A 17712-nucleotide genomic window follows, 5' to 3' on the forward strand; every position below is an offset into this window, starting at 1 on the left:
GAAGAAGCAGTGGCTGCGTTTCAAAACGCCGTCGAAGAGACCCCTAAGGCCGAGTGGGCAAGGTGCTTTTCTCAATGGTTCCATCGAATGCAGCAAGGTATTGATGTAAATGGACGCTATTTTGAAAAGTTATAATAAAACTAATAACTTGCTAGAATGCTTAGTTTTTGATTTTCTAAGAACTTTCAGTTTGACCCTCGTATACACTCCACGCGCGAGGTCCAAGACATTTTACGACTACCAAAAAAATTATAAAGTATTATTTACCTTAAAAACGTTATATAAATCCGTCATAACTGTGAGAACTTTACACTAACTGTAATTATTATAGAATAATAAACTATTTACATATAAATTCGAACTTCGATCTACACTTCACAATTAAATACGAAATATAACTGTCATATTGAACTGTCAAAATGTTTCGTACAGAAACCAGTTATTCTAAATTTTTTTTTAAGTTTCTACTCAAAAATTGTGCTGAAAAATTTATTGTATTTATATACTAAGCAGTAATATAGAACATGTTTCGAATATATAGGAAGACAATTTGGCACATTACATAAACGTAAAAATATTATTCTAAATCCTATATGTCGCACACCGGTCATTTGCACGACTGTAACCATCTATCGGATAAATCGGCGAAGTAATAACTTGAAGCTGGACTCCATACACAGATGAGAAAAAAGGCTTAATGGTAAATAAGTTCCAGAGCTTGGAACATCGGCAAAAGATGCTATTTTATCAGTGTTCTAGAAGCTGCATTTTGGAGAGTGTGCGTCGGAGTTAAATCAATTAATTTCCCCATCTCCTTTCTTCTATCAGACAAGATGCACGGATTCACATCCATACACGGTTAAAATTCTTCTCACACGCACTATGCGTTTTGAACAATCTACCGGCATTGTTTCGAACTAGCTACAACTTTGGACTCTTCAAGTCAAGAGTAAATAGATATCTTCTAGGCAAGTATTTAGCATGGTAAACCTCGTCATCATTCAAGAATAGGTGATACAGAGGTCAAATGCTATACCTATGGTCGATAAAAAATATACATTCTTAAAACGATATTGTATTTGGGTTTGTTTCAGCTATAAACGCATTGGTCGATAAGATTTATTTTGGAATTCTTGTTTTAGCAGGCGCCAACGGATGGCGTTGGTAGTTTCTCCGCATAAAAATTTAAAAGGGGCACCGCGAGCCAGAATCGTCATTAACAAACAAGACTCGACAACGACACGACATATGTATTTGCGAAATATATCTTCTTTATCGGAAATATCAATAGAAAGAGTCTAAGACTTTTTTTAGAAGACTTAACGAATCTCTGCTTCGAAAGGGGGTTTTGTGAGATTAAAAATAACATTTCAATAATGTGTATTGTGCACAAATTCATTTATGCTACATTTGTGCTATTTATACTAAACATATATATGTATAGGTATATATTTGTGTGAAGGTAAGACTATTTAGTTACTCTCTATTTTCCCTCAACATATCACTGTATATTTCCTTAAAATAAATAATTAATAATATATACTCTACATAATCATAATAAAAGATTGCGTTGGTATTGAAGTACAAAAAAGAACGAATGACCCTGAACGGAAGAACGAATGACATTGAATTTAAGCTCCGGATTAAACATTCAGAGATTAAAAACTCTTTGGGTGTCTAAACCATTATATATAGAAATTTGTAAGGTGTTCTAAGTGCACATAGCACATAAATAATAGACTAAACAATGGCTTCCGTGTCACTGATGACGTGTATCCCATGCTTTGTTAGTATGAGACGGACGATATCGTTGCAACTCCTCGTTTTGTAATTCCTGTCGTTGTCTTTCAGCTTGATGCTCTTGACCTTGTCGCAGAGCTTACTGACCTCCGACTTGCTCTTCCTCATCTCCTCGGACTTCAGTTTCCTGATAGTTGAAGAGCAACGTTTCTTCACGTTGCCTTCGCTAACTCTTCGCTTGAATACATCCAGCTCGTCTTTGGATAAATAGCTGTCAAGGGATGAGTAAGTTGATTCAGAGAAACCTACCTTCTCGTTCTCGATGGAGTGTTCCTTCTCATCACTGACGATCTTCACCGCTTTTCCTGGTACATAGTTCGCTGGAACTTTATCGATGTAAGCGATTTTGGGCTTTATTGTGTCCATAGGACTGATGGAATCTGTGTGGCTTGGTGCAAGGAAACTGGATTTCTTTGGACGCTTAACAGTTATCGTCTCGTCGATAATGGATGGCTTGTCTCGGATGGAGATGAGGATGTTCTTGAAGCTGGTTTCCTCCGGTGACGTCATTATGACGTCTTGCGGTGACTTTTTCTCGTATGTCGCAATTAAATCATTAAGTAGATTATACTCACTGGTTCCAAGGTTAGCGTAAAAGTAAATTGTATTTGTTAGTCATTTTATACATTTGTAAGTATTAAACATATTTATAAAATTTAAAATAAGCCATAGAAATTATTAAAAAAATACTTATTGCCAAGGTTGTCCCACAAATAAAAGCCAAAACGAAATTGCATATAGCAGGTAATTGCAAATTATCACCATATAAAAAGACATAATTTTAGGCCACCGGTAAAGTTCTCTGTATAAATATGACAATCTACAAACATTCTAAACTATTTTTCACAACAATGTTACCATTATGCAAACGACAGACAACATTTATTACTGCAATGACCATATTTTGAAAAAATAAAATTGTTTTATTAAACTATTTACCCCAAATTTTTTTTAGAGAATGACCTACAAAGTTTTTTTTATTGAATTGGTTTGCACCGACTGACGTTGATTTATGGGACACCAAATAAACTCTTTGAAATTACCGCACCGAAAATATTAATAAAAAATAAACGAAACACTACAGAAAAAAAGACCCAAAAACAATACATTTATTACGTCACAGCGAAAAAAAAAACAAAAACGATAACAATTGTGAAGTTGGCGGGAAAATCAATGTAAAGTTTTTTTTTTTTAAATAAAAATCGTCTCACGTGATGAAGGGCGTGGCACCGTAGAGCCTGTTCTGTCGGATGTACGCGAGCACCGCGTCGTCCGTTAAGTACTTTGCGCTCTCCCCGCGTCGCATTAACCTTCTGATCACAGTCGAGCTGACCTCGTTCGCGATGTAATTTGTTACCAGTATCACGTTTTTCTGGAATTTTCCAAAAGGCCATATGGTATTTTTTCTTACATACTGACCAGATAACAGCTTTAAAGAATTTATGCCTATTTCCAATCACCCTATATAAACTGGTCTAAAGAATTTCATGGAATCAGGCGTTACCTTGCCGAAGTCTATCCTAAGTAAGATAACGAACAATATTTAGCCACTTCCGCACATGCAGTGGTAGTTATGCAACAAAGTGCACCGCCCGCCAACCAACACGTGTTGAGTTATTTGATGGTGGCGGTTGTGTGATTCGCATTGTTTGCCGCATACGCATTTATCAGCGGGCTGGCGGGCGGTGCACTTTGTTGCACGACTACCACTGCATGTGTGGAAGTGGCTAAATATTGATCCTTTTCTTACTTGGTCTAAAGTATGGTGCATTAATTTATCTCAACTATTATATAAAATAAACGTGGTAAGGACGGCATACTATCTTACCCTATGTTTATAAAGCATGTCGGATTCGTATATGAACCTGCCAGGGTCGCTGCCTGCCCGAGTCACAACTACAAGTCCATGCTTGCCAACTATGATCTCCAACTGAAAAGTTTGAAATATATCATCGGTTATTTCGAAATATAAATGGTCTCCATCCATACTGAAGTAAAACTATTAAGGCTGTTCCACACGGAACGCTAATATTGACATATATTTTGATGATATTAGTATAGGATCCACCCAAATTTACATATACCATAACACACCGGCATCGGTCTCACTCTATTTCTATCAATTTAGTGTACGAGTTGGACATATAAATATCGACATCCATAGCGACTTAACCTATCAACTGCCTATAGACATATCTGTACAGTACCCGGCGATAAATATTGCACATCGACCTTTGGAAAGAGACAATCTGCTAATTTCGGCTTCGTATAGCACTATCTCTGTCGCAAAAAATACGGACAGTCCGGTATCTATTAGGAGCTGTTAAAACAAGTATCATTTGCTACTTTTGACAGTTATTTTTATTCCTTGTATAAAATAAATCAAATTTTTTATAAGCTATCTAAAGCCGGTGTTTCTTCCCAAAGTTCGATGCACAATATTTATCGCCGGGTATTGTACGAACTCCCCGGGTGTGTACGGGTCATATCTGCCCGAAATAAAGTACGTAACATTATATCGAATCACCTTCAAAATACAGTTTAAAGTCACTTGCTCTGGATGTACTGCAGACCATTGGACCAAAAACAAAAATGTTTCATTTATCATTTAAAAAATTTTGTTCCCTACACTTTCAGGCGCAATTTTGGGGCACACAAAGGGTTAACTCTTCCGACAGTATCGGAGTTTTTGGGAGCGTCAAAAAGATATTTCGAAGGGACCAAAATCACCCTAATAAGTTAACGACCGCAGCAAATTACGTACCGGATTTAAAGCTAGATAAGGCTTTGGGCACGCCACGTTTACCATCACCCCACGCATTGACTCCGAAATGGATCTAGACGCCTTCCAAAATTAGGTTGGTCATCAAAACTAGACGTAATAACACGGACAAGATATATCTAGGCAAGAGAACCGCCTGAACGAAGATTCTCAAGAAATAAAAAGAACGAGAAGTATACATCAAGAGCTCCTGAAGCAGAGATGTACGGCGGCAGAAGCAACCAAGTGGCGAAAGAGAACGTCAAAGAAAAAATTGCGAAAAACACGTGCCCTGTGACGGACAAAGCTGTAACAGCCACAAGGTTAACAGCGATGACGTCTAGCAGAAACAAGAGTGTGAGCGAGCGCACTATATAAGCGAGGGAGATGGACTACTGTCCGGCATTCTCATTGGCTGCATCACTTTTGTAGAAGTTAAGCAATTGGTATACATATAGTGTTCTTATATATAAAAGATTATTATTAACTTGGATTTCGTATTTAATTGATAGGGTAGAAGCCTTTATCGAGTTATCATAACAGTGCTGTTAAGCTAGAGGCTCTAATGACTTTGAGCTTGCGGGTCCGAAAGCTATATCTCAAAAAGAATGACCGAGAGACCAGATATTTGGTCTTATCGACTTCTCTGTTCCGTCAGACGTCAACGCTTGCAATTGCGACGCCCAATTGCTTTATTTTTCCAAAATTCAAAATATTTTTATTAAAGTCGACATTTACATGCACTTTTGAATCGTCGATTATTTTAACATTATAAGTAGTAAGCTACCACCGGCTCGGAACACTGATGCAGAGTAGAGTCGGCTAGAAATTCAACAATTGCTCTTTTGAACGAAAATTAAATGTTTTTTAGGTACATTATAATATCAACCATGTAAATGATTCAACGAATGCGACTGCTCTATACAACTATCTATCGCCTTATATCGTGGCGAGGTACGCTGATAATAGATGGAGATAGGTTTAAAATACACAGAACCACGAGATACCAGAGAGAGGCAGACCTAATACCAGATTGACCAGGTCATGGCTACAGTACGTTGCCGATGGCTCCAGGTTGCCAAAGATAGATGAAAATGGAAGGTTTCGGAGGAGGTTTTACTTTAAGGTTGTCCACATAAATTATGTTTACGCCGTGATATATTTTATATTTAAAAATTATCTAATTATTAAATACATTTACTTTTTCGCATACATATTTCACACTAGTAATTTATTAAATAACTATGTAGCTGTCAGTTTGTGCTCTCCATATATTCCTATCATTATCCTACACACGCCTAAAAACGCCATGTGAACAAGCTGTGCTGTGAAATGGCAACACTGACTCTTAAGTTAAAAACTGTGACAAAACTTTCTTTCGCCTACCATTATTGTTTCCACATTGTTACTAAACGCATCCACGCCGCGTGTGATTTTTACTGTGCATCAGACAATGTTACAACGAGGACAAAATCCGCTGCTCTCAGGACTCTGAGGACCAGAATGAATACTCATATGAGTAGTTGGTCCTGGGCTTCATATCTTACAATCCTTTTTCCTCTTGTAACAAACTGACACTACATAATATTTCATACCGCGTAATTTGCTCAACCGCCCCGCAAATACAGTCCAATTATACCGTGAAAAATATTATTCCCGCAATCGAACAAGTTATTATCTAAAATTTAATTATTATTATTATTAAATTAGTCAAGCAAACCAAATTCTACACATTTCGACTTACTAGATACATATATGCATATTTTTTTTATTAATTATAATTTGTATCGCTAGTGGTTTTTTTTTACAATATTTATTTTTTGCTTAAACTAAACGCAGACAGTTGGGAGTTGCCGCTATTTGATACGGATCTTTCCTATCTTAGCTGCGTGGCACGACAGTGTTTTATAATTTTTTACAATTTTTCTTACACAATTTTCTCTTATGGGTAAATACAGCTAAAATTTATACATATTAACAATACAATTTTGAATACTCAATTATATATTAGTTACTACATTATTTTATTTCCCAAGCGCTACAGACCGTTAAATGCCTTGAGATTTAGGGCAATGTGCCGGGCCAACTCATCAAAAGATTCTGCTGTAGATTTTTTCTTGAGAAGGTCCGATAAGTTGAACGGAGGTATATTAAAATTTTCGCATAAGGTCACGTGGTTACGTCTTTTAGATGCGAATCGGGAGCAATGTCTGAGTAAGTGATCAAAAGTCTGTACTATGGGGTCGTCACATGGGCAAGTCTTATTGTTGATTATTTTAAAACGGTGCAGGTACTGCTTGCAGTACCCGTGCCCGCTTAGTAGTTGTGTGAGATGGAAAGATGTCTTGATGAGTTTTCGCAGTTTAGTTTATGTCGGTGAGTTTCGAAAGGAGTCCTATGGTATGTCGACCCTGAGCCGAGCTCTAGTATTTCATATATGCTTATGACACGTAATAAATATTCTAAGAAAACTCATTTAAATTATTCTTTAATATTTCTTATACTTACGTCCTCGTCTGACCATAAGCCTGGGGTGGCGAAGGACTCCAAGAGGTCGGCCCCGCAGAGCAACTTGACGGTTATCCTACCATCTTCCACATTACCGTTCAGTTTCTCCATCAGGTTGTCCGGTTCGTCAATATTGTTCACGTTGAGGATGTCGTCAGGGATCCAAGATGGCGGGTCCGATATCTCCTGGTTAGCGAGGTGGCTGTTGATGGCATCCTGAAATATAGTTTTAAAATATAATATAATGTACGGTAGACAGATATTCGATAGGTCATGGTGCACTAGCATAAACTTCTGCGGCAATGTAACGTTATAAAAGGAAACTTCGGTAAAAAAGATAGACAAATAACATAATTTCTTTCAAGCTTCTTTTGTAGTTGCATCTATTTGTATGCAGAGTGATTGGTTAGAGATATAAAAACTTTGAGACGAACGTATAGCTCATCAGCAAAAAGGTTAAAGCTTTTAAACCTATATCTAATGACCTATTTAAAGTGATGCCTCTGGAATATGTTATGACAGGCAAACAACTTATTGTAGTACAAAGTCGGCAGGAATTTTGAAAAAGTTTTTTCTAACTCTGTTATCATTACGTAATTAATTATTTATGAAACCATAAATTTTAATATGGTGTACAATACTTTTTTTTTAATGGCCCCCGTTAGTGGGAGTCTCTCGTACTCCCTATCTGGTGTGGGACAGAGACTTTTGTTTTCATTTATTTAATTTTTCGCAATCTTTTTTTATTTTCGTTCTCTTCATTTATGCTTCCTACGATCTTTCATTCCGTGTTCATTCCACATTTCTTCTTTCATTCTCTTTCGCTCGTGACCTTTCATTCCTCTCTCTTTACACATTATCATTTTATCATTTTATTTCTATTTATTTACATTGTTTTCGTTTAACATTTATATCACCTCAGGATTATAATTTTATTTATTTACAATTTGCTAAGAGTTATTACCATTGTACAATACATTAACTAACAGAAAATTATCTAAATATTCACCCGTTAAAGCTTTTACAGTACTCGGCGATAAATATTGCACATCGACTTTTGGAAAGAGACAATCGGTTAATAACCGCTTCGTAGAGCACTATCTCTATCCCACACTACCTATGTGACGTCAATCGTTGTATTTCGTGCGACAGAGATAATGCTCTACGAAGTTGAAATTAGCCGATTGTCTCTTTTCAAAGGTCGATATGCAATATTTATCGCCGGGTACTGTACACTTATAACCAATCACCATGTATACATAACGAATATTTAATATATTTTCGTCTATTCCATATAACTATATAAAGAGGGGCGAGGAAAGAAAGAAAGTATAAAAGAGCAAAACGAAAGATATTGTGAAGGACAAAAGTAAAGAATGAAATATATTGTGACGCATGAAAGAGTGATAAATAAAGTAAAGACTGAAAAAAAAATATTATCAAGTCCCTGATCCAAAAACAAAAAAAAAACTATATCAAAGACACCCTAATGCGATAATAGTTCGCAGGTTGTATTCTCTACTACTTATAAAACAATGAAGTGAACGATTCCACTATATTGGACATATGGAGGAAGAGGTTGAATTGTGGTTGTTACCTGGTGGTACTGTAAGGACACTTTCGTCCTGGTCCAGCCGGACTGCTGGGTCTCCCACTCGGAAACTTTGATCCATCCGGACGAACGGACAGCTAACTGCAGCATCGATATCCTGGAAAAATCACACCTGGTACTGTAACCTCACCATCTTTGTCTCTGATCGATAAGTTTAAAATGAAACGAACGTCATTAAAAAAAATCTAGACTTTGATATAATATTTTAATATTATAGTTTCTTATATACAAACATCATTTATGACTAATACATGCCGTTGTTCGCAGATTTAAGATACACTTTGTTTTCTACCACATTTTTAATATTAGTTTATTTTTGGAGTACTTCCAATTAAACTACAGTATACTAGCGTCCACTGGGTGGACTAACTACAAAGTCAAGATCGTGGCAAATCGCTGGATGCGGTGATCGTGGCGATTTTTTCTGGAGGCCTGTTGGTTTGGAGCGTGCGCCATATTTACGATTAAGTTTTTATTTAATGGAATCAGGCGTTATTTTACGGAAGTCTATCCTAAGTAAGAAAAGGACCAATATTTAGCCGTTTCCACACAGAGTCAGACTGTGTTTGGCACTAAAGCAACATAACTCCTGAAGATGCCCCGTGGAGGGGTGAAACAGGTGTTGAGTGATTTAGCGGTGGTAGTTGTGTGATTCGCATTGTTTGCCGCATGCGCATTTATAAGCGGGCTGGCGGGCGGTACACTTTGTTGCACGACTACGACTGTATGTGCGGAAGTGGCTAAATATAGGTCCTTTTCTTACTTGGTTAACAAATTGTTTTTTTTTTTATTTTATATTTTGTAGACACGAAGTGTAACGACCATATATATTAAAACAATAACTCATTAAAAGTAATTGAAAATGTCGAAGTACCAGCACGAAGCTTTTGGACTCCATATAGTGAGGAGCCAAAAGACAGGTTGATAAATATGCTTGTAAGCACTAGGCTACAAAACATCGGCGAAATGTTGCCAGTTATTTTTTTCTTTTACGCGACCCGTTTATATGCCCTCTCGTTACTCCTACATTTGAGATAGAAAATTTATTAGCGGTTTAATATTTTTTATACATTGTTTTTTTTATCTTTCATACCTCACCTAATCATTTCCTCGTCTTTCTTTCGTCACAATATCTGTCACTCTTATCATTCCTTACATTCCTTTCAGAGATTTTGCCAGTATTTTTTTTTATCACGCGGCACGTTTTTATGCCCTCTCATTACTCCTACATTTGATATAGAGACTTTATTGGCGGTATAATATTTTTTAAAAAATTGTTTTTTTTTTCACACCTCACCTAATCACTCGCCTTTCTTTCTCACAATATCTGTCACTCTTATCATTCCTTACATTCCTTTCAGAGATGTTGCCAGTTTTTTTTTTCTTTTTATTACGCGACCCGTTTTTATGCTCTCTCATTGCTCCTCTATTTGAAATAGAGACTTTATTAGCGGTTTAATATTTTATATAAATTGTTTTTTTTTTTCATCTTTCATACTTCACCTAATCATTTCCTCGTCTTTCTTTCGTCACAATATCTGTCACTCTTATCATTCCTTACATTCCTTTCAGCAATGTTGCCAGTTTATCGGTATTCTACCAAATAATTCCTCTATCTCCCTTCTGCCATCGGATAAGACGTTCGGATTAACGACATCCGTACACTATTGAAATTCCTTCTACCCGCACTAAGCGTTAGTACTTTTATAGTGTGAACAGCTGAGGAATGGAACAGCCTACCGGCCTTATTGTTTCCTAACAACCCTCAACCCTTCCTAATAACTTAGAGAGTCTTCAAGTCAAGAGTGAGGTATCTGGACAAGCACGTAGCATCGCATACCTCGTCATCGCCAAACATCGTGCGAGGAGACGACTGTCGCCTCCTTCATGAAAGAGTAAGAAGGGAGAGATACCTTCCTCGACTTCCGCAGAAAGGTGCTAATAAATAGAAATAGGAAAGTTAAACATGTAAGAATAAAATGTAAATTAGAAGTAAAATATAGTAAGATACAAACTAGACGTAAATAAAAATAAAGTTGTAACAGTGATAAAACAAAAAAAAACTGCGATACATAAATGTAACAGAAAAGTTAAAATAAAAAATCTGAGGTATTGCAAATTGTAAATAAACCTAACTGCAGTGATTGAGGGAGGAGAAAAGTTGATTAGAGTGGCAAAGAAATATAGATCGAATTGTTGAATGAAAGAGTAGCAAGATAGATATTGTGACGAATGAAAGACATTGGAAATTAAAAAAAAAATAAGGAAAATGAAGAAATTATAAATAAAATAAAATCCCTGTCCCCAACCAGAAAGGGGGGAAAGAACATAAGGCGAGACAGAAGTCATACACTTCGCTTATAAACGATAATAAAAATATAAAACGTAATATGATAACAGTAACCTTGACCTGGAACCAGTTTGTACGTAAAGATTGTATGACTTAATATATAACATACATTATCGTCTCCACCGAATAAACCCGTAATCTCAAGAACACAAATTTTACAAGAGAAACAATAAATCGAATTTCTCTAATAACTTTCATTATATTTAATACAAGACTTATTTATATACCAATTTTTCGCTTTGCGTCGTTTCGTTTTGCATTTTTTTCGAAGTTGCGTCGCTGCTTAATTAGTACTAATTTTCACTGTGCGTCGTTAGATTTTCGAGGTTGCGATGTTTTGGGTTAGTCTTTAATTTTTTTTTAATTTTCTTTTTTTTTCAAAAGATGGCAACACTTTTGTTTCTAATCGGGCCATGCCATCACATCTCGAGGAATCCCCTTCTAACTAAAAATCAACGCAATTTGAATACAGGTTTATAATCACTTTTTTTTTGCTAATTTTAAGAGTTCAGTTTCAATTACGTAATGTGTTGTGCTTTTTTTAGAAGAGAATAATAAATTTATGTAAATTTTTACGTGTTGTTTCTGGTTACAAAAAAGGTTAATATTATTCCAATTTATTTATTGGCAGAGTTATATTATTTTTGTTTTTTTTTTAATGTTTACTTTGTTCAATTTTCTTTTTAAAAAGTAGTATTTTCGTGACCCTGGAATCTATCTTCGATCTTTACATGGTTTGCTATAGAAAATCTTAATTCACTTTGCGGCGTTTCAATTTGCGTCGTGTTTTTTTGGAACGTAACTACGACGCAATGTTAGGTATTGTTGCATAGTTTGGTTTGAGAATGGCGGCCACAAGGTAGATAGGCTCTCCAGTAAATAGACCGACGACGTAGTCAAGGTCGTGCGAGGTAGCAGGAAAGACCGATCATGGAAACGATATTTGGGGGAAGGTAATGCTTTACAGTTGAGGTCTACCGGCTGACATAATGATTTTACTGACACCTGGACTCAGAATATAAATCGACGTTCAATCAGGTATAAAACCTTGTCTTTAAACTAACAAAGATTATTATTATTATTAATAAAGATTATATCAGTGGTTTTCAACATTTTTTATATCACGTGTCTACATTATTTTTATGTTAAAGCGAAAGGGTTCGACTCTTCGTCGAGTCCATTTTCGAATTGCCCCTCTGTGGGACGTGGGCTTCAAATTGGGAAACACTGTTTTAGATATTATAGCATTATTATAGCCAGGGCTATGTAACAAGAAAACTTGTCATTTAAATTTGTACAATGTTATACGAAACTAATGTAAACAGGTTTTATGTTTGTGTCTATATATAAATAGCCTCGTGATTTATACGAGTGGCGAAACATATATTCCAGAAGACATGAACGTGGATTTATTTTTAAAACTTAACGCATCGAGATTCACTTCATTCCTGCTAAAGCCCAATGAACCGGTAAATACAAATAGATGAATGGATAGAGACTCAAATACCAGGGGGTAGAAGGGGGAGAACACTTAGTGCGACGTGATATTTAAGAAACCCTTAGATATTTGAATAAATTAACGTATATAACATTGAAAGAATTATCCATTTTTCTTTGAGAAAAATCTAGCCTGTATGCACTGCACTATTTCTTGAAAGGGGTTTAAGTCGCAAATTTCAAAACTACATATTCGTTCCCCATCGTAGTCATATCACGTTACACTTTTTATAACTACCTTTGAAAATATTACGTCACGAAACTAACACGAATTCCCCCTAAAAAATGACGATCGTTAAAAATCATTTAAAACTCTTGTTTACTGTAACGAAATTTATTAAAGAAAAAAGTATTACTAGGGAGTACAATACCCGGCGATCAATATTGCACATCGACCTTTGGAAAGAGACAATCGGCTAATTTCAGCTTTGTAGAGCGTTATCTCTGTCGCACGACTGATAAAACGTCACATAGGTGAGACAGAGATAATGCTCTACGAAGTAGAAATTAGCCGATTGTCTTTTTCCAAAGGTCGATGTACAATATTTATTGCCGGGTACTGTACCACCACCGTTTTAGAACGAACATATTCTTTGAAACGGCCTTATAGCGGTGATACAATTACAGTATCTAGATGGAAAATAAACCGGCTATAAATATCGATCAGCGACCTCCATTACTAAAACGGGCGAAAGGCATTATTATTTACGTGCATGCCGTGAGTCATACGGACCTGTGCTGCGCCGCCACAAGGTCCTTCTTGCCGTATGCATCGTGCACCGGTGACGCAATACCACCCACTATCGTCCCCAACCCCAGACTGTGGATGTAGTCTCTGGCGATTTCTGTAAAAAAAAGAAGATATTCTCAAAATTCTCTTGCATTATTAAAAATCTATAACAAACTGCCGCTTAGAATAATTCATTCATTTATTCTTATTTATTAACACTTTTTGTACACTATAAACTTTAAATAGAGGGAAAAAACAAACAATTCATATGGTGGGTGAAAGAGACATGAAGGAGAGGGCAGTTTAGGATATACATACATACAAATACATTCATAAATACGAACATACCAAAACAAATATATATACATATAAAAATACATACACTTGAAATTTAGGGAATTCTCAAAGATGTTAAGGCATTTTTAGCAGAAAATCCGTTGTACGAGTTGCAAGAGTTTTTACGAGTTGTACGAATTTTTACGAGTTGTATGACCTGAAGTATATTTATATTGTAATAATTATGTTAATAATGGAATATAGATAGTATCATTTGTTTATTAATTTTGTTGTATTAATTTAAGACAGTTATCTTATATTGTAATTTGTATACAGTTGTAACTTGGTGTTATTATAACAAATAAACTTTATCTAATCAGATCTAATTATGGAAATTTTTATTGCAGTTTTGGCTTTATTTTATAAATTCTTGAAATGAATGAGTAAAATCTATAATTGACTTTTGTATCTATATTTGTGAAGAATCAAACAAGTTCATGCAAGATAGTCTAGTTTCGTTAATAGACTTCTTTTTGAAAAATAGTGAAATGTATAGACAGTAAAATATATAAACAGTAAATATACAGGACTATTTCTAATGGAGAGTGATTCCCCCTTACCTCCATTTTGGGACACAATTTCTTATGGAGAACTATTCCCTTTACCTCAATTTTGGGAGTATTTCTTTCTAATGGGGAATAATTCCCCCTAACTCTGTTTCTATGGGGAGTGATTTCCCTCAAGTCAATTTTAGGACTCTGTGAGTGAATTACAACTCTGGTGAGTAGCAATTACTCAGGAACCTAACTTAGAACTTTCTGGCACAGATCGTCAAATGTTTACACCATCTTCTAGACAGCTCACTCGCCAAAGTCTATGTCAAGGTATAATAGTCATGGTCAATGTAGCTGGAAGTCACTAGATGCGAGCAGTGCAAGACCGGTCAGTGTGCCGGTTTTTGGGAAGACCTATACCTTACAGTGGGTGTGTCAACTGACATGATCATGATGATGAAACTTATTTTAAAATAATATGTGACACACTTAGGATGTTATAAATAAGTCAACAAATAACCAAAGCAAAAAATAATCCTGCATAGAACCCGATGTGGCTTGCAACCACAAGTTGACCCAGAGATATAGAGCATTAATTAAAATTGTGTTTTGTTCCAAATAAAAAAAATGTGTAACATTTGTGTTAGTTCAACAAAAGATATAATTCTAGAACATGTGTTACTCTCCACAATACAATATACTTTTTAATCCGCAGCAGTAAAAACTGTTTTATCTTGACTTCTATTGTTTTTTTGCTATTTAAATAAGCTCACAATAAAAATAGTTTTTAATTTTATACTTGTTATCAATTTGGTATATTAAAATCATTTGTTCATTTATTTATGTTAGCTAAAATACACCCATTGCAAGGGCTCCTCCAGTGACTTAACATGACCTGTATCGAACTATATCATTGGTTTACCTAGATGGCCTGTGGGTGGCCATGTCTACAGGCTTGTGGTCGCCATTTGAAAACTTTTTGATGACATTCCCATCAACAACCACATAAGACGAGCAATTATTCGAGCTACTATGACTTTAGGTCTTCTGCAGATCTCATTTCTGATTCAATCTCTTATAATAACACATAGTGTTTTTAATTCCACATCATATTACAAATTATCCTGATTCCCTCCTCCTCTAGATCTTTGTACATTTGTGTCTCTACCAAGTGTCTCTACCCCTCCCCCCCAGCTTGTGCCAGCAGCTGTGATAATGTCTACCACCATCCTTGCATTGTTTATCAGATTGTTAAAAAATATTTAATGTACGTAGATAAAGACTTATTTGTCACTGTGAGTTAAATAACGATGCAAATATGAAAAAGACATAGACATCACTTAAACCACCAGAGTATACATATCTCAGAAATGGAATTAAACTGTTACTTTGGAAGTGCATTGTAATACCAAAGGTAATATCATTTTACAAATGCTGATATCACTTTCTTATAAATTAAATGCTTAATGCAATGAACAGTGGACTCTACCCAATAGTGTATGGGTGATATATGATATAGTACTGTTTCTGATTATTGGTTAAAAATTTTATACAATAACATATTGTACCATGTAAACTCTATTAAAAAATTCTAAAATAAAACACAGAACACATAATACTGTAGCGACACTTACTGGCTGCATAGATAATGTGTGCTACAAAACTAGAAGCATTCACATTTATATATACCTTATTTTTACACACAAATCTTTCATCACTTCACACAGATGACACATGTGATAGGTTAAAAGGTAGGGATTGTGATTGATTATTTAAATAAAATTAAAACTAGGATTTGTTGACATAGTTTTAAGTTTGTTTAGAATAAAAGGGGTTCTGTATAATAAAATTCATTCTCTTCTCTATACTTAAGTTTTACTCTTAACTAAAAGAGACAGTCTACTAAAGTACAGTAAATCAAACATCTCATGAACAATATTTATAACAGAAGGTATTAGTTTTATATCTTATTTTGTTAATACAAATAAATGTTAAAGCTTCAAACACATAACAAATATTTACCTATATCAATTTGTTTGCAACCTGATAGTTAAATCCAGACTATACAATATAGTAATTATTTGCAATTTAAATTTTAATTTATAACCAGATATTGAATTATATGCACACTGAACCACTCTTTAGCTAAGAAATTATGGAGATGGCCCTTCAAACCCTCTCGCTTTTGCGACCTTAACTGCATCTGGTGGCAGAGATTTTAACTGGTTATCTTGAAAAATATCTTTTTTAAGACAACCAGTTATACTTTACTTGTTACAGACAGATCTTTGTGCAATGCATTACTAGAAGAGGATAACACTGTATAATAAATTAGCCTACAACACTCTCCACATTGGTTTACAGAGGGCTCCCAAAATCATTAGTGACATCAAAAATTTGCAGGGATTTCTTAAGTGGTTACGTATTGACAACTTTTTCGCATTATGTTATAAATAAGCAGTTTACATGTTTTTGTTTGTTTCCTATACTACAGTAAAATAAAAAAAAATAGAAAAAATCATAAATGTAGATCATTTGTAGGTGTGGTATATAAAAATACTAGGGCAAACCATTATCCTTATAAATAGTGGTAACTTTTTCAAAAATATTTCAGTTACGCAGACTTAAAAAATGCAATTCATCATTAAATTATAACTTCTTGCTTATTAGGTGTAGAGAGCAAATATTAAATTTATATTAAAAGACAATCGTGATTTTTAATTAATAAGATCAATATTTGTATAGAAATTACTTACCAAACATACGCAAATGCATATATGTCGGCGGACTAAAACTACCACAGGCCATCAGCACAATCTTTCCGTGTGACATTTTATTGCACAACTATTTATCTTTTTAGTAAGTTACAATTATTCAACAATCTAATCGTCACCATAAAATTCACATTCATAACAAAACATCTCCGTCGTCTGTAGCAAAATCGTCGGCACTATCTTCAATATCAAAATAGTGTAGTGAAGAGAAAACACTACCAACTTTTACGATGTACTTCGTTCGACTGTCGCTAAATCTAATCAATTATTCGAAATGCTATAATTAATAAATACATAAATATATACCGTAACATTAAAAATTTAAAATTGTAACCTTAATTTAATAAAAACTCAGAGAAATTTGTGGTAATATTACATTATTTTAGAGCAACTTTAAAACTACAATTAAATTACTCTAGATAATGAATCTCCTAACCTAACAATTAAATTAAAAAATCATTTGTTCATAATTACGGAAATGTTTTTAACATAATAGATGATTTTAATATTTTCTTAATATTACTTTTGACTTTCTTCAAGTACTATCGTTAATGTTTAACATGTCAAATATGTACATGTATACACTTTGAGAAAAATTTAAACCTTTGGAGAAATTCATAAAGTAGCGACCAATAACTAATGAAATTTAAGATAATCTGAAGAACTAGAGTTGGAAGCCAGAAAGGTTAACAACGCTCAGCACTTATCGAGTATATGCCAGTAGGGCATTGTTTTTCGGGTGAGATTCGAAAAACGTAGTAAGATTGATATTTGAAATAATTCCGAAGAATAATCATGTAGCTAAAATTATCTAATTTGTTATATATCTACGTCTACAAATATAACACGT

The 17712-nt window shown here is 34.7% G+C and overlaps 1 protein-coding gene across 1 annotated transcript; it reads right to left on the minus strand.

Annotated features, from left to right (window-relative positions):
* Positions 1 to 1740: 1740 nt before the first annotated feature.
* Nmnat (nicotinamide mononucleotide adenylyltransferase) lies at positions 1741 to 17014 on the minus strand. Its single transcript, XM_068769543.1, has 7 exons — positions 16845 to 17014; positions 13262 to 13373; positions 8667 to 8778; positions 7070 to 7285; positions 3629 to 3730; positions 3012 to 3172; positions 1741 to 2374 (listed from the first exon to the last, which is right to left on the minus strand). The coding sequence occupies exons 1-7, from the start codon at positions 16918 to 16920 to the stop codon at positions 1741 to 1743; spliced, it is 1413 nt and encodes a 470-aa protein (XP_068625644.1). The 5' UTR covers positions 16921 to 17014.
* Positions 17015 to 17712: the final 698 nt, after the last annotated feature.

Source organism: Battus philenor, unplaced genomic scaffold (genome assembly GCF_028537555.1).
Source record: "Battus philenor isolate CCGP_79_NKW_IND1 unplaced genomic scaffold, ilBatPhil1.0.hap1 SCAF_28, whole genome shotgun sequence".
NCBI classification, from domain to species: domain Eukaryota; kingdom Metazoa; phylum Arthropoda; class Insecta; order Lepidoptera; family Papilionidae; genus Battus; species Battus philenor.

What these genes read in the sequence shown, in the direction of transcription:
- Nmnat (XM_068769543.1), bottom strand. Translation starts at nt 16,920, where the DNA reads ATGTCACACGGAAAGATTGTGCTGATGGCCTGTGGTAGTTTTAGTCCG. An exon ending in TGTCCTTACAGTACCACCAG is followed by an intron (nt 7,286 to 8,666) that starts GTAACAACCACA and finishes ACTATATTTCAG; the next exon opens with GATGCCATCAACAGCCACCT. An exon ending in GGTGCCACGCCCTTCATCAC is followed by an intron (nt 2,375 to 3,011) that starts GTGAGACGATTT and finishes CCTTGGAACCAG; the next exon opens with TGAGTATAATCTACTTAATG.